The sequence below is a fragment of the Nematostella vectensis genome, chromosome 14 (genome assembly GCF_932526225.1).
Source record: "Nematostella vectensis chromosome 14, jaNemVect1.1, whole genome shotgun sequence".
NCBI lineage: Eukaryota > Metazoa > Cnidaria > Anthozoa > Actiniaria > Edwardsiidae > Nematostella > Nematostella vectensis.
In genome coordinates, this window is record NC_064047.1 from 1,078,190 (window position 1) to 1,100,581 (window position 22,392).

Genomic DNA, 22,392 nt, shown 5'->3' on the forward strand with positions numbered 1-22,392 from the left:
TTCTATGATGGGCATTCTCATAGTACCTGTTTCACAGTTGTACGCTCCTAGTGATGGGCATTCTCATAGTACCTGTATCACAGTTGTACGCTTCTATGATGGGCATTCTCATAGTACCTATATCACAGTTGTACGCTTCTATGATGGGCATTCTCATAGTACCTGTATCACAGTTGTACGCTCCTAGTGATGGGCATTCTCATAGTACCTGTATCACAGTTGTACGCTTCTATGATGGGCATTCTCATAGTACCTATATCACAGTTGTACGCTCCTAGTGATGGGCATTCTCATAGTACCTATATCACAGTTGTACGCTCCTAGTGATGGGCTCACTCATAGTACCTGTATCACAGTTGTACGCTTCTATGATGGGCATTCTCATAGTACCTGTTTCACAGTTGTACGCTCCTAGTGATGGGCATTCTCATAGTACCTGTTTCACAGTTGTACGCTTCTATGATGGGCTCACTCATAGTACCTATATCACAGCTGTACGCTCCTAGCGATGGGCTCACTCATAGTACCTATATCACAGTTGTACGCTCCTAGTGATGGGTTCACTCATAGTACCTATATCACAGCTGTACGCTCCTAGTGATGGGCTCACTCATAGTACCTGTATCACAGTTGTACGCTCCTAGTGATGGGTTCACTCATAGTACCTATATCAGAGCTGTACGCTCCTAGCGATGGGCTCACTCATAGTAACTATATCACAGTTGTACCCTCCTAGTGATGGGCTCACTCAAAGTACCTATATCACAGTTGTACACTCCTAGTGATTGGCTCACTCATAGTACCTATATCACAGTTGTACACTCCTAGTGATTGGCTCACTCATACTACCTATATCACAGTTGTACGCTTCTAGTGATGGGCTCACTCATAGTACCTATATCACAGTTGTACGCTTCTATTGTTGGGCTCACTCATAGTACCTATATCACAGTTGTACGCTTCTATGATGGGCATTCTCATAGTACCTGTATCACAGTTGTACGCTCCTAGTGATGGGCATTCTCATAGTACCTGTTTCACAGTTGTACGCTCCTAGTGATGGGCTCACTCATAGTACCTATATCACAGTTGTACACTCCTAGTGATTGGCTCACTCATACTACCTATATCACAGTTGTACGCTTCTAGTGATGGGCTCACTCATAGTACCTATATCACAGTTGTACGCTTCTATTGTTGGGCTCACTCATAGTACCTATATCACAGTTGTACGCTTCTATGATGGGCATTCTCATAGTACCTGTTTCACAGTTGTACGCTCCTAGCGATGGGCTCACTCATAGTACCTATATCACAGTTGTACGCTTCTAGTGATGGGCTCACTCATAGTACCTATATCACAGTTGTACACTCCTAGTGATTGGCTCACTCATACTACCTATATCACAGTTGTACGCTTCTAGTGATGGGCTCACTCATAGTACCTATATCACAGTTGTACGCTTCTATTGTTGGGCTCACTCATAGTACCTATATCACAGTTGTACGCTTCTATGATGGGCATTCTCATAGTACCTGTATCACAGTTGTACGCTCCTAGTGATGGGCATTCTCATAGTACCTGTTTCACAGTTGTACGCTCCTAGTGATGGGCTCACTCATAGTACCTATATCACAGTTGTACGCTCCTAGTGATGGGCTCACTCATAGTACCTATATCACAGTTGTACGCTCCTAGTGATGGGCTCACTCATAGTACCTATATCACAGTTGTACGCTCCTAGTGATGGGTTCACTCATAGTACCTATATCACAGTTGTACGCTCCTAGTGATGGGTTCACTCACAGTACCTATATCACAGTTGTACGCTCCTAGTGATGGGCTCACTCATAGTACCTGTATCACAGTTGTACGCTTCTATTGTTGGGCTCACTCATAGTACCTATATCACAGCTGTACGCTCCTAGCGATGGGCTCACTCATAGTACCTGTATCACAGTTGTACGCTCCTAGTGATGGGTTCACTCATAGTACCTATATCAGAGCTGTACGCTCCTAGCGATGGGCTCACTCATAGTACCTATATCACAGTTGTACCCTCCTAGTGATGGGCTCACTCAAAGTACCTATATCAGAGCTGTACGCTCCTAGCGATGGGCTCACTCATAGTACCTATATCACAGTTGTACGCTTCTATTGTTGGGCTCACTCATAGTACCTATATCACAGTTGTACGCTTCTAGTGATGGGCTCACTCATAGTACCTATATCACAGTTGTACGCTCCTAGTGATGGGCTAACTCATAGTACCTATATCACAGTTGTACGCTCCTAGTGATGGGCTCACTCACAGTACCTATATCACAGTTGTACGCTCCTAGTGATGGGCTCACTCACAGTACCTATATCACAGTTGTACGCTCCTAGTGATGGGCTCACTCATAGTACCTATATCACAGCTGTACGCTCCTAGCGATGGGCTCACTCATAGTACCTATATCACAGTTGTACGCTTCTAGTGATGGGCTCACTCATAGTACCTATATCACAGTTGTACGCTTCTAGTAATGGGCTCACTCATAGTACCTGTATCACAGTTGTACGCTTCTATGATGGGCATTCTCATAGTACCTGTTTCACAGTTGTACGCTTCTAGCGATGGGCATTCTCATAGTACCTGTTTCACAGTTGTACGCTTCTATGATGGGCATTCTCATAGTACCTGTATCACAGTTGTACGCTTCTATGATGGGCATTCTCATAGTACCTGTATCACAGTTGTACGCTCCTAGCGATGGGCTCACTCATAGTACCTATATCACAGTTGTACGCTTCTAGTGATGGGCTCACTCATAGTACCTATATCACAGTTGTACGCTTCTAGTAATGGGCTCACTCATAGTACCTGTATCACAGTTGTACGCTTCTATGATGGGCATTCTCATAGTACCTGTATCACAGTTGTACGCTTCTATGATGGGCATTCTCATAGTACCTGTTTCACAGTTGTACGCTTCTATGATGGGCATTCTCATAGTACCTGTTTCACAGTTGTACGCTTCTATGATGGGCATTCTCATAGTACCTGTATCACAGTTGTACGCTTCTATGATGGGCATTCTCATAGTACCTGTATCACAGTTGTACGCTTCTATGATGGGCATTCTCATAGTACCTGTTTCACAGTTGTACGCTTCTATGATGGGCTCACTCATAGTACCTGTTTCACAGTTGTACGCTTCTATGATGGGCATTCTCATAGTACCTGTATCACAGTTGTACGCTTCTATGATGGGCATTCTCATAGTACCTGTTTCACAGTTGTACGCTTCTATGATGGGCATTCTCATAGTACCTGTATCACAGTTGTACGCTTCTATGATGGGCATTCTCATAGTACCTATATCACAGTTGTACGCTTCTATGATGGGCATTCTCATAGTACCTGTATCACAGTTGTACGCTCCTAGTGATGGGCATTCTCATAGTACCTGTATCACAGTTGTACGCTTCTATGATGGGCATTCTCATAGTACCTATATCACAGTTGTACGCTCCTAGTGATGGGCATTCTCATAGTACCTATATCACAGTTGTACGCTCCTAGTGATGGGCTCACTCATAGTACCTATATCACAGTTGTACGCTCCTAGTGATGGGCTCACTCATAGTACCTGTATCACAGTTGTACGCTTCTATGATGGGCATTCTCATAGTACCTGTTTCACAGTTGTACGCTCCTAGTGATGGGCATTCTCATAGTACCTGTATCACAGTTGTACGCTTCTATGATGGGCATTCTCATAGTACCTGTTTCACAGTTGTACGCTCCTAGTGATGGGCATTCTCATAGTACCTGTATCACAGTTGTACGCTTCTATGATGGGCATTCTCATAGTACCTATATCACAGTTGTACGCTTCTATGATGGGCATTCTCATAGTACCTGTATCACAGTTGTACGCTCCTAGTGATGGGCATTCTCATAGTACCTGTATCACAGTTGTACGCTTCTATGATGGGCATTCTCATAGTACCTATATCACAGTTGTACGCTCCTAGTGATGGGCATTCTCATAGTACCTATATCACAGTTGTACGCTCCTAGTGATGGCCTCACTCATAGTACCTGTATCACAGTTGTACGCTTCTATGATGGGCATTCTCATAGTACCTGTTTCACAGTTGTACGCTCCTAGTGATGGGCATTCTCATAGTACCTGTTTCACAGTTGTACGCTCCTAGTGATGGGCATTCTCATAGTACCTGTTTCACAGTTGTACGCTTCTATGATGGGCATTCTCATAGTACCTGTTTCACAGTTGTACGCTTCTATGATGGGCATTCTCATAGTACCTGTATCACAGTTGTACGCTTCTATGATGGGCATTCTCATAGTACCTGTATCACAGTTGTACGCTTCTATGATGGGCATTCTCATAGTACCTGTTTCACAGTTGTACGCTTCTATGATGGGCTCACTCATAGTACCTGTTTCACAGTTGTACGCTTCTATGATGGGCATTCTCATAGTACCTGTTTCACAGTTGTACGCTTCTATGATGGGCATTCTCATAGTACCTGTATCACAGTTGTACGCTTCTATGATGGGCATTCTCATAGTACCTGTTTCACAGTTGTACGCTTCTATGATGGGCATTCTCATAGTACCTGTATCACAGTTGTACGCTTCTATGATGGGCATTCTCATAGTACCTATATCACAGTTGTACGCTTCTATGATGGGCATTCTCATAGTACCTGTATCACAGTTGTACGCTCCTAGTGATGGGCATTCTCATAGTACCTGTATCACAGTTGTACGCTTCTATGATGGGCATTCTCATAGTACCTATATCACAGTTGTACGCTCATAGTGATGGGCATTCTCATAGTACCTACATCACAGTTGTACGCTCCTAGTGATGGGCTCACTCATAGTACCTGTATCACAGTTGTACGCTTCTATGCTGGGCATTCTCATAGTACCTGTTTCACAGTTGTACGCTCCTAGTGATGGGCATTCTCATAGTACCTGTATCACAGTTGTACGCTTCTATGATGGGCATTCTCATAGTACCTGTTTCACAGTTGTACGCTCCTAGTGATGGGCATTCTCATAGTACCTGTATCACAGTTGTACGCTTCTATGATGGGCATTCTCATAGTACCTATATCACAGTTGTACGCTTCTATGATGGGCATTCTCATAGTACCTGTATCACAGTTGTACGCTCCTAGTGATGGGCATTCTCATAGTACCTGTATCACAGTTGTACGCTTCTATGATGGGCATTCTCATAGTACCTATATCACAGTTGTACGCTCCTAGTGATGGGCATTCTCATAGTACCTATATCACAGTTGTACGCTCCTAGTGATGGGCTCACTCATAGTACCTGTATCACAGTTGTACGCTTCTATGATGGGCATTCTCATAGTACCTGTTTCACAGTTGTACGCTCCTAGTGATGGGCATTCTCATAGTACCTGTTTCACAGTTGTACGCTTCTATGATGGGCTCACTCATAGTACCTATATCACAGCTGTACGCTCCTAGCGATGGGCTCACTCATAGTACCTATATCACAGTTGTACGCTCCTAGTGATGGGTTCACTCATAGTACCTATATCACAGTTGTACGCTCCTAGTGATGGGCTCACTCATAGTACCTATATCACAGTTGTACGCTTCTAGTAATGGGCTCACTCATAGTACCTGTATCACAGTTGTACGCTTCTATGATGGGCATTCTCATAGTACCTGTTTCACAGTTGTACGCTTCTAGCGATGGGCATTCTCATAGTACCTGTTTCACAGTTGTACGCTTCTATGATGGGCATTCTCATAGTACCTGTATCACAGTTGTACGCTTCTATGATGGGCATTCTCATAGTACCTGTATCACAGTTGTACGCTCCTAGCGATGGGCTCACTCATAGTACCTATATCACAGTTGTACGCTTCTAGTGATGGGCTCACTCATAGTACCTATATCACAGTTGTACGCTTCTAGTAATGGGCTCACTCATAGTACCTGTATCACAGTTGTACGCTTCTATGATGGGCATTCTCATAGTACCTGTATCACAGTTGTACGCTTCTATGATGGGCATTCTCATAGTACCTGTTTCACAGTTGTACGCTTCTATGATGGGCATTCTCATAGTACCTGTTTCACAGTTGTACGCTTCTATGATGGGCATTCTCATAGTACCTGTATCACAGTTGTACGCTTCTATGATGGGCATTCTCATAGTACCTGTATCACAGTTGTACGCTTCTATGATGGGCATTCTCATAGTACCTGTTTCACAGTTGTACGCTTCTATGATGGGCTCACTCATAGTACCTGTTTCACAGTTGTACGCTTCTATGATGGGCATTCTCATAGTACCTGTTTCACAGTTGTACGCTTCTATGATGGGCATTCTCATAGTACCTGTATCACAGTTGTACGCTTCTATGATGGGCATTCTCATAGTACCTGTTTCACAGTTGTACGCTTCTATGATGGGCATTCTCATAGTACCTGTATCACAGTTGTACGCTTCTATGATGGGCATTCTCATAGTACCTATATCACAGTTGTACGCTTCTATGATGGGCATTCTCATAGTACCTGTATCACAGTTGTACGCTCCTAGTGATGGGCATTCTCATAGTACCTGTATCACAGTTGTACGCTTCTATGATGGGCATTCTCATAGTACCTATATCACAGTTGTACGCTCCTAGTGATGGGCATTCTCATAGTACCTATATCACAGTTGTACGCTCCTAGTGATGGGCTCACTCATAGTACCTATATCACAGTTGTACGCTCCTAGTGATGGGCTCACTCATAGTACCTGTATCACAGTTGTACGCTTCTATGATGGGCATTCTCATAGTACCTGTTTCACAGTTGTACGCTCCTAGTGATGGGCATTCTCATAGTACCTGTATCACAGTTGTACGCTTCTATGATGGGCATTCTCATAGTACCTGTTTCACAGTTGTACGCTCCTAGTGATGGGCATTCTCATAGTACCTGTATCACAGTTGTACGCTTCTATGATGGGCATTCTCATAGTACCTATATCACAGTTGTACGCTTCTATGATGGGCATTCTCATAGTACCTGTATCACAGTTGTACGCTCCTAGTGATGGGCATTCTCATAGTACCTGTATCACAGTTGTACGCTTCTATGATGGGCATTCTCATAGTACCTATATCACAGTTGTACGCTCCTAGTGATGGGCATTCTCATAGTACCTATATCACAGTTGTACGCTCCTAGTGATGGCCTCACTCATAGTACCTGTATCACAGTTGTACGCTTCTATGATGGGCATTCTCATAGTACCTGTTTCACAGTTGTACGCTCCTAGTGATGGGCATTCTCATAGTACCTGTTTCACAGTTGTACGCTCCTAGTGATGGGCATTCTCATAGTACCTGTTTCACAGTTGTACGCTTCTATGATGGGCATTCTCATAGTACCTGTTTCACAGTTGTACGCTTCTATGATGGGCATTCTCATAGTACCTGTATCACAGTTGTACGCTTCTATGATGGGCATTCTCATAGTACCTGTATCACAGTTGTACGCTTCTATGATGGGCATTCTCATAGTACCTGTTTCACAGTTGTACGCTTCTATGATGGGCTCACTCATAGTACCTGTTTCACAGTTGTACGCTTCTATGATGGGCATTCTCATAGTACCTGTTTCACAGTTGTACGCTTCTATGATGGGCATTCTCATAGTACCTGTATCACAGTTGTACGCTTCTATGATGGGCATTCTCATAGTACCTGTTTCACAGTTGTACGCTTCTATGATGGGCATTCTCATAGTACCTGTATCACAGTTGTACGCTTCTATGATGGGCATTCTCATAGTACCTATATCACAGTTGTACGCTTCTATGATGGGCATTCTCATAGTACCTGTATCACAGTTGTACGCTCCTAGTGATGGGCATTCTCATAGTACCTGTATCACAGTTGTACGCTTCTATGATGGGCATTCTCATAGTACCTATATCACAGTTGTACGCTCATAGTGATGGGCATTCTCATAGTACCTACATCACAGTTGTACGCTCCTAGTGATGGGCTCACTCATAGTACCTGTATCACAGTTGTACGCTTCTATGCTGGGCATTCTCATAGTACCTGTTTCACAGTTGTACGCTCCTAGTGATGGGCATTCTCATAGTACCTGTATCACAGTTGTACGCTTCTATGATGGGCATTCTCATAGTACCTGTTTCACAGTTGTACGCTCCTAGTGATGGGCATTCTCATAGTACCTGTATCACAGTTGTACGCTTCTATGATGGGCATTCTCATAGTACCTATATCACAGTTGTACGCTTCTATGATGGGCATTCTCATAGTACCTGTATCACAGTTGTACGCTCCTAGTGATGGGCATTCTCATAGTACCTGTATCACAGTTGTACGCTTCTATGATGGGCATTCTCATAGTACCTATATCACAGTTGTACGCTCCTAGTGATGGGCATTCTCATAGTACCTATATCACAGTTGTACGCTCCTAGTGATGGGCTCACTCATAGTACCTGTATCACAGTTGTACGCTTCTATGATGGGCATTCTCATAGTACCTGTTTCACAGTTGTACGCTCCTAGTGATGGGCATTCTCATAGTACCTGTTTCACAGTTGTACGCTTCTATGATGGGCTCACTCATAGTACCTATATCACAGCTGTACGCTCCTAGCGATGGGCTCACTCATAGTACCTATATCACAGTTGTACGCTCCTAGTGATGGGTTCACTCATAGTACCTATATCACAGTTGTACGCTCCTAGTGATGGGCTCACTCATAGTACCTATATCACAGTTGTACGCTTCTAGTAATGGGCTCACTCATAGTACCTGTATCACAGTTGTACGCTTCTATGATGGGCATTCTCATAGTACCTGTTTCACAGTTGTACGCTTCTAGCGATGGGCATTCTCATAGTACCTGTTTCACAGTTGTACGCTTCTATGATGGGCATTCTCATAGTACCTGTATCACAGTTGTACGCTTCTATGATGGGCATTCTCATAGTACCTGTATCACAGTTGTACGCTCCTAGCGATGGGCTCACTCATAGTACCTATATCACAGTTGTACGCTTCTAGTGATGGGCTCACTCATAGTACCTATATCACAGTTGTACGCTTCTAGTAATGGGCTCACTCATAGTACCTGTATCACAGTTGTACGCTTCTATGATGGGCATTCTCATAGTACCTGTATCACAGTTGTACGCTTCTATGATGGGCATTCTCATAGTACCTGTTTCACAGTTGTACGCTTCTATGATGGGCATTCTCATAGTACCTGTTTCACAGTTGTACGCTTCTATGATGGGCATTCTCATAGTACCTGTATCACAGTTGTACGCTTCTATGATGGGCATTCTCATAGTACCTGTATCACAGTTGTACGCTTCTATGATGGGCATTCTCATAGTACCTGTTTCACAGTTGTACGCTTCTATGATGGGCTCACTCATAGTACCTGTTTCACAGTTGTACGCTTCTATGATGGGCATTCTCATAGTACCTGTTTCACAGTTGTACGCTTCTATGATGGGCATTCTCATAGTACCTGTATCACAGTTGTACGCTTCTATGATGGGCATTCTCATAGTACCTGTTTCACAGTTGTACGCTTCTATGATGGGCATTCTCATAGTACCTGTATCACAGTTGTACGCTTCTATGATGGGCATTCTCATAGTACCTATATCACAGTTGTACGCTTCTATGATGGGCATTCTCATAGTACCTGTATCACAGTTGTACGCTCCTAGTGATGGGCATTCTCATAGTACCTGTATCACAGTTGTACGCTTCTATGATGGGCATTCTCATAGTACCTATATCACAGTTGTACGCTCCTAGTGATGGGCATTCTCATAGTACCTATATCACAGTTGTACGCTCCTAGTGATGGGCTCACTCATAGTACCTATATCACAGTTGTACGCTCCTAGTGATGGGCTCACTCATAGTACCTGTATCACAGTTGTACGCTTCTATGATGGGCATTCTCATAGTACCTGTTTCACAGTTGTACGCTCCTAGTGATGGGCATTCTCATAGTACCTGTATCACAGTTGTACGCTTCTATGATGGGCATTCTCATAGTACCTGTTTCACAGTTGTACGCTCCTAGTGATGGGCATTCTCATAGTACCTGTATCACAGTTGTACGCTTCTATGATGGGCATTCTCATAGTACCTATATCACAGTTGTACGCTTCTATGATGGGCATTCTCATAGTACCTGTATCACAGTTGTACGCTCCTAGTGATGGGCATTCTCATAGTACCTGTATCACAGTTGTACGCTTCTATGATGGGCATTCTCATAGTACCTATATCACAGTTGTACGCTCCTAGTGATGGGCATTCTCATAGTACCTATATCACAGTTGTACGCTCCTAGTGATGGCCTCACTCATAGTACCTGTATCACAGTTGTACGCTTCTATGATGGGCATTCTCATAGTACCTGTTTCACAGTTGTACGCTCCTAGTGATGGGCATTCTCATAGTACCTGTTTCACAGTTGTACGCTCCTAGTGATGGGCATTCTCATAGTACCTGTTTCACAGTTGTACGCTTCTATGATGGGCATTCTCATAGTACCTGTTTCACAGTTGTACGCTTCTATGATGGGCATTCTCATAGTACCTGTATCACAGTTGTACGCTTCTATGATGGGCATTCTCATAGTACCTGTATCACAGTTGTACGCTTCTATGATGGGCATTCTCATAGTACCTGTTTCACAGTTGTACGCTTCTATGATGGGCTCACTCATAGTACCTGTTTCACAGTTGTACGCTTCTATGATGGGCATTCTCATAGTACCTGTTTCACAGTTGTACGCTTCTATGATGGGCATTCTCATAGTACCTGTATCACAGTTGTACGCTTCTATGATGGGCATTCTCATAGTACCTGTTTCACAGTTGTACGCTTCTATGATGGGCATTCTCATAGTACCTGTATCACAGTTGTACGCTTCTATGATGGGCATTCTCATAGTACCTATATCACAGTTGTACGCTTCTATGATGGGCATTCTCATAGTACCTGTATCACAGTTGTACGCTCCTAGTGATGGGCATTCTCATAGTACCTGTATCACAGTTGTACGCTTCTATGATGGGCATTCTCATAGTACCTATATCACAGTTGTACGCTCCTAGTGATGGGCATTCTCATAGTACCTACATCACAGTTGTACGCTCCTAGTGATGGGCTCACTCATAGTACCTGTATCACAGTTGTACGCTTCTATGCTGGGCATTCTCATAGTACCTGTTTCACAGTTGTACGCTCCTAGTGATGGGCATTCTCATAGTACCTGTATCACAGTTGTACGCTTCTATGATGGGCATTCTCATAGTACCTGTTTCACAGTTGTACGCTCCTAGTGATGGGCATTCTCATAGTACCTGTATCACAGTTGTACGCTTCTATGATGGGCATTCTCATAGTACCTATATCACAGTTGTACGCTTCTATGATGGGCATTCTCATAGTACCTGTATCACAGTTGTACGCTCCTAGTGATGGGCATTCTCATAGTACCTGTATCACAGTTGTACGCTTCTATGATGGGCATTCTCATAGTACCTATATCACAGTTGTACGCTCCTAGTGATGGGCATTCTCATAGTACCTATATCACAGTTGTACGCTCCTAGTGATGGCCTCACTCATAGTACCTGTATCACAGTTGTACGCTTCTATGATGGGCATTCTCATAGTACCTGTTTCACAGTTGTACGCTCCTAGTGATGGGCATTCTCATAGTACCTGTTTCACAGTTGTACGCTCCTAGTGATGGGCATTCTCATAGTACCTGTTTCACAGTTGTACGCTTCTATGATGGGCATTCTCATAGTACCTGTTTCACAGTTGTACGCTCCTAGTGATGGGCATTCTCATAGTACCTGTATCACAGTTGTACGCTTCTATGATGGGCATTCTCATAGTACCTATATCACAGTTGTACGCTCCTAGTGATGGGCATTCTCATAGTACCTATATCACAGTTGTACGCTCCTAGTGATGGGCTCACTCATAGTACCTGTATCACAGTTGTACGCTTCTATGATGGGCATTCTCATAGTACCTGTTTCACAGTTGTACGCTCCTAGTGATGGGCATTCTCATAGTACCTGTTTCACAGTTGTACGCTTCTATGATGGGCTCACTCATAGTACCTATTTCACAGCTGTACGCTCCTAGCGATGGGCTCACTCATAGTACCTATATCACAGTTGTACGCTCCTAGTGATGGGTTCACTCATAGTACCTATATCACAGTTGTACGCTCCTAGTGATGGGCTCACTCATAGTACCTATATCACAGTTGTACGCTTCTAGTGATGGGCATTCTCATAGTACCTGTTTCACAGTTGTACGCTCCTAGTGATGGGCTCACTCATAGTACCTGTATCACAGTTGTACGCTCCTAGTGATGGGCTCACTCATAGTACCTATATCACAGTTGTACGCTCCTAGTGATGGGCATTCTCATAGTACCTGTTTCACAGTTGTACGCTTCTATGATGGGCATTCTCATAGTACCTGTATCACAGTTGTACCAGTACCTCTATCAGAGTAATTGAAACCTCAGCAGTTACGCCGGGAGGCAAAAATCTGGTAGGGAAAAAAAAAACATAAAATTAACCGTATTCTTAAGGCCTATCGCGGGTCATTTTATTTAAAAAATCGTCTGAAGAAGGCAAATAGGGTGGTGTGGATTACTATTTACGCAAATTAAAAAAACGCTTTAATTACCACCGCAGAACTGTAGACTCGCAATCTCGATCCATACCAACCCACGCCGCTTAACACTTTCTAAAACCTAACCACACCGCTTCTGACATAGAGCTCATACCTACTTAAAAATAACAAATAACAGTGACTCCATCCGCAAGGCAAGAGAATCCACACAGATAGCTCGCGCTGGCACTCTTGAACCCGGTGGCCTCAACCGGCGTGAAGAAACCGTTTAGCTGTTTAGTAATACACACCACCCTATTTACAATCTTCCTTAAGTTACTCATTACTCAATTACTATTTTTACATTTTGTTAGTTAATCATCAATAAACTTTGTACATATACTAGCTGTAACATGCCACTGTAACTCATTTATAACTTGAAGAAGGCAGGTTATTGGCCTGCCGAAATATCGTTCTAAAAAAACATAAATCTGCGTTGTTGTCGACTTTTTCTTATAAAGGTTCTAAATTATAAGTCAAATCCTCCAAGAAACTTCCAATAGACACACTGCTTTTACAATTTTTCAATACTTTTCGCGTTTTCCCGTTGAAAATCATCGGTGAATGTTACGTTAACTACCAACCAAAGTCGAACTAATCTCGTTACATGAGTAGGGTGTGGTCTGCACCCTTCGGACCCCCCCCCCCCCCCTTTTGACCAGTCCTGGGTGTAGACATACGCCTGTTTGACCATCCGAGTCACGTTTTTTTTTATTTGCTCGAGGGCTACTTGGATATACTCAAGTGTGTCATCCATTGATGGGGATTTTATTAGCCATTAGACATGGTAGCGTAATTTAAAGTCATGCTTTGTTTCCGACTATCCAAATTTGCGCCTTAGGTGTAAAGATTCTCATTCAGCTGTCATTTTGTCATCCTACTAAACAACTGCTATGTCTAAGAACACCCATTTCCATCGGCTGGTTTGGGAAAGCTCTTGCTATATTATGTTTCAGTAATTTGCAAGTGAAAAAGTGATAAAAACAAAAACGTTTGGGTTGTTAAGACCCCCCCCCTCCCCCTGCGTCTTGGTCCACGCTCTCTCAGGGAGAGGGGACCCTAGGCTCGGTTTCCAGCCGTGGTGGTTTTGGTGCGCCCGCGATCCTCTCCAATCGCGTCATTGGAGGAGCAGAGCATGACGTAACCACGGCTGGAAACCGAGCCTAAGGGAGCCCCCGAAGAGTCAACCCTGCCTTATTTTCCCAGCAATTTTTTTTCCTGCATTCCGCTGTATGTCCAAGCATGAATCCACAGGTATCCCAAAAAAGAATAGCGTACGATTCCCGAGAAGGACTGGACCCTATTTCCTTCAAAACATTGATGGAGAAAGAGTTCCTTTTACTCCATCACTTGGTAACGTGTTTAGCTTCAATGGGATTTTGTTCCTTAATGTGTTATTGGTTTTCTGCGGCTTGAATCAGTGTGTCTCTCAGGGTCCTAAGGACACACTGGTGAAATGGTTTCTCGGTGGAAGTAGAGACCACGATAAACTGCGATAGCTCGAGGGGGAAACTGGATGCACGTGAACTTTTTTTTTTATTCGGTTTTATTCCAATGCTTTGCAAGAAGACTGTTTGAGTTATCAGCTTTGTTTTTCAAGTGTAGCGCGATTTCTGCGTCTCTCAGGAGTACGAAATGCAACAAATTCCTCTTTGGAAAGTGGAAGCGACGGGAAATGTATAGTTCTTTGAAGATTGTTTGGATTACAGTAATAGATATATAAAGCTGTGTCAGCGATTTCTCGTGTTTGTAGCTGAAGAAGAGAAAGGGAGCTGTTTATGAAAGGATAACCGACCTTACTGGCTTAGCATGCTTCGATCATCTAGTATTTATTTAGTAATATTCTTCTGGACGCTTGTTTTCATTGTCAACGCGGTACTAAAGGTAAGGATTTCTTATGCCTAGTGCACACTAGCGACATAACGACGTGGACGCGCGCACTCTTATCTTCAACATAACGACATGGACATAACGACATAAGAGAAAAACATGTTTTTTCTTTTATGTCATTATGTTGGGCTAAACATAGTGCATGTGCCCATGTCGTTATGTTGTTATGTTGCTAGTGTGCACTAGGCATTAGGTATTGCTTGCAATAAAGGTAGGCTTCGTGATTGGCTGAATTTGAAATATGTCACTCAAACATGAATGTGCCAAATCCTGTTGAATGACATGCAACAGAAAAGACAACTTCTATGAGGCATTAAGCAACAACAACCAACACATCTTAAATAAAACAAGCTCAATGTGGTAAAGTCCAAATAAAGGAGGAGGAATCCATTTCTGAACATCCATAAAAGAGTTGAATCTCCTCTTGAAAAGCATCTTATAGTTACATCTGCAGAGGAAGCAAAAAACCACAAATTTTAGAAGGCTTTGAGAATCAATGAAAATCAATAAACACCAATCCATTGCAATAAACAATCCATCAAACATCCATAAAAAAATTCATGGCATTGTACATTGATCTTTCAAATTCAGCCATTGGCTGTTATAGACCTTTATAAATCCAGAGTCATAGCAGGCAACATAAGATGGGGGGCACAGCCACGCCCATTCTGGTCATTTCCTTTTGATTGTTGAAAATATTCGGGGTGGGGGGGGGGACACATGCCCCAGTGCCCCATCCCTTGCTACGACCCTGAATTCATAAGATTCATTGCTTAAAGCACTGCATCATCACCCCCCCCTCCCCTCTGAGACTAGCTACAATCCTTCCTTTGCCTCTTTGCTTTTAAATCATTGTTAGATACCTATATTGTTAGACTTATTACCCAATTGTAGGAAAAATAGGAATTAAATTAAAATTAGCATAGTAGCCTTGGTTTCTGATTTGATTTCCTGTGCCGGAAAAAAAGATGCCTGATAGTGTCCATGGGGATGCTTGCTACTGCAGCTACCAATTGAAAGTTTGAAGAAAGCCAATTAGCATGTGAAAACCCCAGTCTAATAAATAAGAACTTTATAACTAAAGGTTATGTTATGCATCAAAGCATTTATTTGTCTCGCTGGTGGGCAATTGAACATTTCTGAATGTTTCCAGCATCCCACAAAACTGTCAAAGTGGGTCACACTGTTTGCATGCTAAGTTTCTTTAAATGTTAAACATATTTAACCCAACAGAACTACCGCAAGTATTCCCGTCGATACAAAGAGTTTCTGGAAGACCATGGCATTACTATGTCACTTTGCCAGATTCGCTGGTACACCACACAGCTCAATCGCTGGTTCATCTGGTTTGGCCGTCTTCACCCGTATCTTTTACACCTGTGGTTTAGCTTAGGAGTGTTTGTAGGTGTTGGACTCATGGCATTATCGGTAATGGTACTCTCGTTGACTCTGTATCAAGCATTCACCAAGGAGGCCCCGGAACAAGTTTTAACACCAGTTGTAAGTTTTAAGTCACTGAGACTATTCTATACTGCCAAAGCTCAGTAGATGTATTGATTTTTTAAAGCAGTATTAGTGATTCCTTTTGCTTCATTTACCCCATCAAAAAAAAAATTAAAAGAAAAGAATTAGAAAAAAGTAGGGATGTTGTCTGTGCTTGTATGCCACTCATTTCACAAATTCAAGAAAAATAAGGTTCAGTTTTATTACCACCTGATTAATCCAAATAAGCTATGTCCCTTTTTGAATGAGCCAAGCCCACAGATTCAGAAATAAGCCCTTAGCTTAGATTTTAAAAGCAAGTAATTTCTTTTGTTTCAATTTTAATGAACAAGGAACTATTAAATGCCTTTGTCACTATTGATATGTATTTGATGTGGGTCCTCATTCCCCAGTACTTTTACAAACTAACCAAAAGTCATTTTTTTCAAATTATGTGAACTTCTGTTTTTCATCATGTAACGACTGCTGTTTTAGATGCCTGGGGTGAACCTGCCATGGAGTCAGTTAATGTATTACCTCATAACCCTGGCAGTCAGCGGAGTTTTCCATGAGATGGGTCATGCAGTTGCTGCCGTCAGGTTAGTTTCTCAGTCCTACAGCTTCAAGAACTGGGAAGGGAAAAAAGACGAAGCTTTAAGCAATGTTGTAAATAAAAGAGTTTCAGCTGGGAAACTACTCAGATTTGAAAAACAGGATGTACTGTATAGCTTGCTTTGAATGGCAATACTACAGTGCATGTGCATTATCAAATTAGCTTTAAGGCTAGTAATTGCAGGCTTACTAGACTTAAATCAAAATAGCAAATTGAAAAGAAACAAATAATCTTTTGAGGTAACATCAGGCAAGCAGGAAACCCTGATATTCATCTTGTATTTCACAGAGAGCAGGTGCGTGTAAACGGCTTTGGCATGTTCTTTATGGCCATCTACCCTGGTGCATATGTTGATTTGTATACAGACCACCTGACGATGATCTCTCCAATCAGACAGCTCAGGATATACTGTGCAGGGGTCTGGCATAATGTCATCCTTGTGTTGCTAGGGCTGTTGTTGCTATGGTCACTACCTTATTTACTAGTGCCGCTCTATATGGCAGATCAAGGAGCAGTGGTCACTAAAGTGTCGAGGGTGAGTATTGTCAAAACAACTAGCTCTTCCGCTGTATTATTCCAGGGGTCAAAAGGCTAAAAGCTTTCTACACTGTGGATCTCTTATCCTTTTGAAGGAGGATGTTTAGCCGGAGTCTCTCTTTGTACTCCATTAGCCTGTATTGTTAGAATGCAAAAGAACTGCTGGGGAGGTTAGCCCCTGGTACCATCTTCAATAGCAGCGCTTACATACTAGCTCAAACTCATAATTGAAAATTTCTTATATGTTATAATTTCCCATTTTTTTGTTCAATTGACCTAAATAACAGTGCAGTAGTTTCATTTTGTTTTTCTGGGTGGGTGGGGGGGGGGGGCAGGGTAACTGTTATGATGGGGGTCCATATGTGTTCTCTCCCCTTGTTTGTGAGCTCAGCTTTATTTATATTTATTCAGAGGCTTCTATCACATTGTGATGAGAGCATACCTATCAACTCTCCCGCATTAGGTGGGAGTCTCAAGATTTTGGACCCCTTCTCCCGCTCTCCCGCGTTGAGCACCGAATCTCCCACTTTTTAGCGATTTTTATCGCTTCCAAAAAATTATTCTATAAAAAAATATTTGAAACAATAATTCCTTTGTGTAGCACAATTAATCTAACACCCTTGTGAGATCAATAAGTGGATTTGTTCGTGAGAGCTTACTATACTGCAAATGCCTGCAAGGCTAAACCCACCCCTCCCCCTCAAAAATGAATATACCCCACCTCTCCCCCAAATATTCTCAAGCCTTGAGATTTTCAGAGGCTGACAGGTATGTGAGAGGGTTGCAAACCCTGCCACAGTACATGTAACAGAGCGAGCTAAGAATACTCATTTAGAGAGGCAATAAGCAATCAGTGTAGCTCTTTCAAGTCATGGGAACCTTTTGACTTAAATCTTGTTCTGTGCTTTTTCTAGAACTCACCAGTCTTTGGGAGTATCAACAGGGGAGACACAATCTACTCAGTCTATGGCTGCCCAGTTAACAACAAGAATGACTGGATACAATGTGTGTCTAGAACTCTAAACTCACCACAACATGGCTACTGCAGCAACATGTTTACCGTAACTAGACAGAACTCCTCACAAGGTATGCATACAATGATCATGATGTGACTCGTCATGCGCCTCAGCCAAGATAGCCCACACCGTGTAGTCTTCACTTGCACTGGTCAGGTTGTTCTAATTAAATAAGGGAATGATTGTTACCTGGACCTCTTAGAAAGCCACCAGACACGAGTCTGTTTAAATAAAAAAGCAAGGCTTGCTGCAAAACAAGATTGGAGAAAACAAGCAATTTTTTTGGAAAATTCGACTCTGGCTATGCGAACAAAAGATTTCAGCTGTCAAGTAAATATTTGCTGTGCTAGCGCCAGCTTGGAAGAAGAAATTCAGAGACAAAGAAAAACAGACACAGGTTGTGCAACAGATTTACCCATTCACTGGGAAACCCAGGGAGGTTTTTGTAGAAGAGGTTTTTGAAGAAAAGTTAGGTGTGCATTATACATTAACACATCATTGATACTGTATAGATAATACAGTAAGCAGAAACCACTGGAAAAATGCACAATGCATCTGGGCACAAGCTACAGTTGTTCTACCTCTTGCACATAAATCATATGTGCCTTTCTATTTCTAATTTCCTTAACTTTTAATTCTATTCTTCACTTCTAAATTTGATACCTTTTTGTTTTACCAGGAGGAAGTTTTACGGATGGTGTCTATGAATGTTGTGGTAACCTGACTACCTCATCAAGGCTCTGCTTTAGATATGAGTCAATAAAAAGTGAAAAGGTACTGAACATTTTTTAGTTTACCATTTCACAAGCAAATGGCAGATTCATTGCAGAGTCAAGCTATATATTGTATTTATCTGGGGTGGTTGCACAAAGCCCGGATAAGTCCTATTCACTGTATAAAACCCCTAAACAGATAGCGTAACCAGACTTTGTGTATCAAGCCCTAAGTTGTTTATAAATCTGGTATTTGTTTGATTATCCCGCATGATTTTTTTTTCTTTCAAGCAACCCCCCCCCCCCCCAAAAAAAAAAAAAAACACTTTAAGGGGTTTAAAAATCACCCTTGAACCATGCAAACCCCCTATTCAATTTGTGTCATTTTCTCAGGGCTATGCTTGTCTTGCGGCTCGTAGCATCATGCAGGCATCTCAGTTCTGTAGCTTACCTGAGCACTGCCATGGGCCTGGTAATAAAGCTTGTGTTCATCCATCGCTTGACAACTCCAGTCGACTGATCAGGGTACGGCGACTTGGTGGCCCTGATGTACTATATGTGGGGGACCCTATATTACTTCAGTACACAGGTAGGATTGAGCTTAAGTATTAGTGAAAATTTGTAAAATTTGTCGTCCTAGCAAAATACCTAGTGTGGGAAGGCTTTTATTTCCATGGGCTGATTTTCTATTGGGGTTTATTTCGAAATTTCATCACATTTTGTCTTCCAATGTCGAATGAAAACAATAACAAAGGTTTGGCTAAGAAGGCCTTTTTAACATGTGAACTTGCTGGACTCCCTGGAGCTCTCTCCTCCCCAAAGTAAAAGGGGAATGGTATGCAGTCAGTCTGTAGTGCAACCCAAGAAAATGAAAAAATAACAATGTGTGAGAATCTTAACATAATTTATTTTCTCTCTTTCAGTTGCTGTTGTTAACTACTCACCTCGAAGTCCCATCCTACCTATGGAACTCCCAACTATCATAGAAACATTCCTAATGTATCCTTTGTCAATCATGCATGTACATGGATTCTTCCGAATTGTATTTAAATATCTTTTAAGAGTTCTGGCCATCAGCAATTTCGTCATCCTTGCAGAACATCAAGTGTGTGAGAGCATCCATTTTCATCAGCTGATTTTGGGAAGCTATTATAACATATCTAAAAACATATGTACTTCTTTGGAAAAAGTATATGAAAAATGGAGTTTTGTTTTATGATCCATTTTACATCCCTTCACAATATTGAGTGACAAAAGGCATCCTTTTTCATTGGCCAATAAAAGCTAGTAACTAAGTTACTTTTTGTATTATTGAAGTGTCGTGGATGGTTATTTTTAAGTCCTTTTTTAAACAGACCGTTGTATTTTAAAATGTAAGCAATAAAAAGGAGTATCTCAGTAACATTATTTAACCTTCTTTAACCATCAATGTGCAGATATTTAATTTCTCTATCAGGAGCGCTAGCACTGCTAAACATTGTGCCGTGTTACTCGCTGGATGGCCAGTGGGCCCTGTTTGCTCTTGTGGATCATACTCTAGGGAACATTATACCGAATGAAGACCAAAGAAGCACTTTGTGCACAGTTATATTGACAATGGGAACTTTGTTACTTGCAGCTAATATCACTCTTGCATTATGGACCCTTGGAAGCGTCTGATTCATGAGAGCCACCCCATGGGGTTTTGGGACCACCAATCTCTAATACTCCTCACACCCCGGAATTTTCAAAACCCTCTCTGGAATCATACATTTTTTTCTGTGCCATTGTAGCGGCCGAACGTGTTTTAGGTTAAATTGACAGTGCACTTTGTCTTTTTACCAAATAAAAGCTGGAGGGGCGGATCTAGCTTTCCGCTCAAGGCGGGGTTTGGTTCAGTGACAAAGGGGGGAGGGGGTAATTTTGTTTTGTTGCATATGGCTTTCTGCCAGCCCAAGAGGGGGGGGGGGGGGGGGGTTAAACCCCCCTAACCCCTCCCCCCAGATTCGCTACTAAGCTGGATGTCGGAAAAAACTGCATCAAGTAGGGCCATAGAGTTTTGCCATTCTTCCTATATACAGTACGGCTGATTTTGGAAACCCACATGAGAAGACGCAAATCGGAAAAACGGTATCGGGAAATGACATTATTATTATTAGCAAGTTGAGGCTATTTTGGAGGGCTTGTAAAGTACAAACTTTGTACTCATTGTTTCATAAAAAAATGAACTGTAATAAAAGTTAATAAATTCTCAAAAGTATGTCAAACATATACACAGTCACATATTGGGTTGTTCGGGATTTTTTTACGGAATAAAATGTAGTAATATAATGTCATACGATTTGTTAATTGTAAATATATGATTTTCAATTTCAACAAACACATTTGGCAAGAAAAATATAACAACGAGTGAAACATCCAATCAAGGGAAGGAATGTCTCTTTTTCTCTTAAATATACTATTTGGAATATTTATCCTGTTTGGTGTATTTAACCCATTGACTCGCGTGCCGGCCAATTCCGGCCGTGAGCAGTACGCACAAGTATTAATGCAAAATGATTACAATAAGCTTAAGAAATTCGGAAATATTTAAGGTGTAGATAGTCTTAAAAACATTCATCTAAACAATGTGATAGGAACTACTGACCAAAAATAGGTTACAAATGCTTTGCATGTTTATTTTGACAACCTCAATAAATTATTTCCACTACTGAAATAATGCAACAATCAAAATCACACGCAGCCGCAGCCTCGTCCCCAGGGTCTTCTGGGTAATCTAGACATCTGCAGGTATAGAATCAGGATCATCTTCTGTGGTGCTATATCCTTGCCACACTTAAATCACTGTGTTTGCACCGCTTTATTCGTTCTTTCTATCTTTCTTTTATTCTCCTGAAAAATGGAAGAATAGTACACAGTCTACATTGCCATTTGTCTTTCATAACTGCGGGAATCTAGAATCATTTCTACAGGTGCCATTAGCGCAATGCTTTGTTGTCACCATTTTGTTCTTACGAAAGCACACGCTTCTTGACTTGTCTGAACTTCCGCGGGCTTACAATTTGTTGGACTTTGACCCCGTAAAACGCACGTGACTTTCCAGCGCCGAACTTGCTCACAACACTTTGCGACACTCGTTTGAAACCGAGGTCGGGCGTCAAAATTTTAAAGTTTGTTTTTATCCTTCGTTTCACGTGCGTGTCGCAAAGAGTTGTGGGAAAATGTGGGAAAGGTGAATTACCTAGAAGACCCTGGGGTCGAGAGGGCAGCCATTATTAAATTTAATAATTGAAAAAAAGTATGTCTTTTCATGTTGTTTCAAATGTCATCTACCTACCTAGTGTTCCAATTAAGTGACATGTTCATGTGGAACCTCTTA

General features: G+C 42.1%; 1 protein-coding gene across 1 annotated transcript; it reads left to right on the forward strand.

The window, feature by feature from the left end:
* The first annotated feature begins 14,077 nt into the window (after window positions 1-14,077).
* LOC5512821 (membrane-bound transcription factor site-2 protease) lies at window positions 14,078-21,344 on the forward strand. Its single transcript, XM_032382248.2, has 9 exons — window positions 14,078-14,667; window positions 15,907-16,173; window positions 16,651-16,754; window positions 17,057-17,303; window positions 18,220-18,391; window positions 19,001-19,095; window positions 19,428-19,623; window positions 19,958-20,033; window positions 20,471-21,344. Exons 1-9 carry the CDS (start codon window positions 14,593-14,595, stop codon window positions 20,691-20,693), a joined length of 1,455 nt encoding a protein of 484 aa, XP_032238139.1. The 5' UTR covers window positions 14,078-14,592; the 3' UTR covers window positions 20,694-21,344.
* The last annotated feature ends 1,048 nt before the right edge of the window (window positions 21,345-22,392 follow it).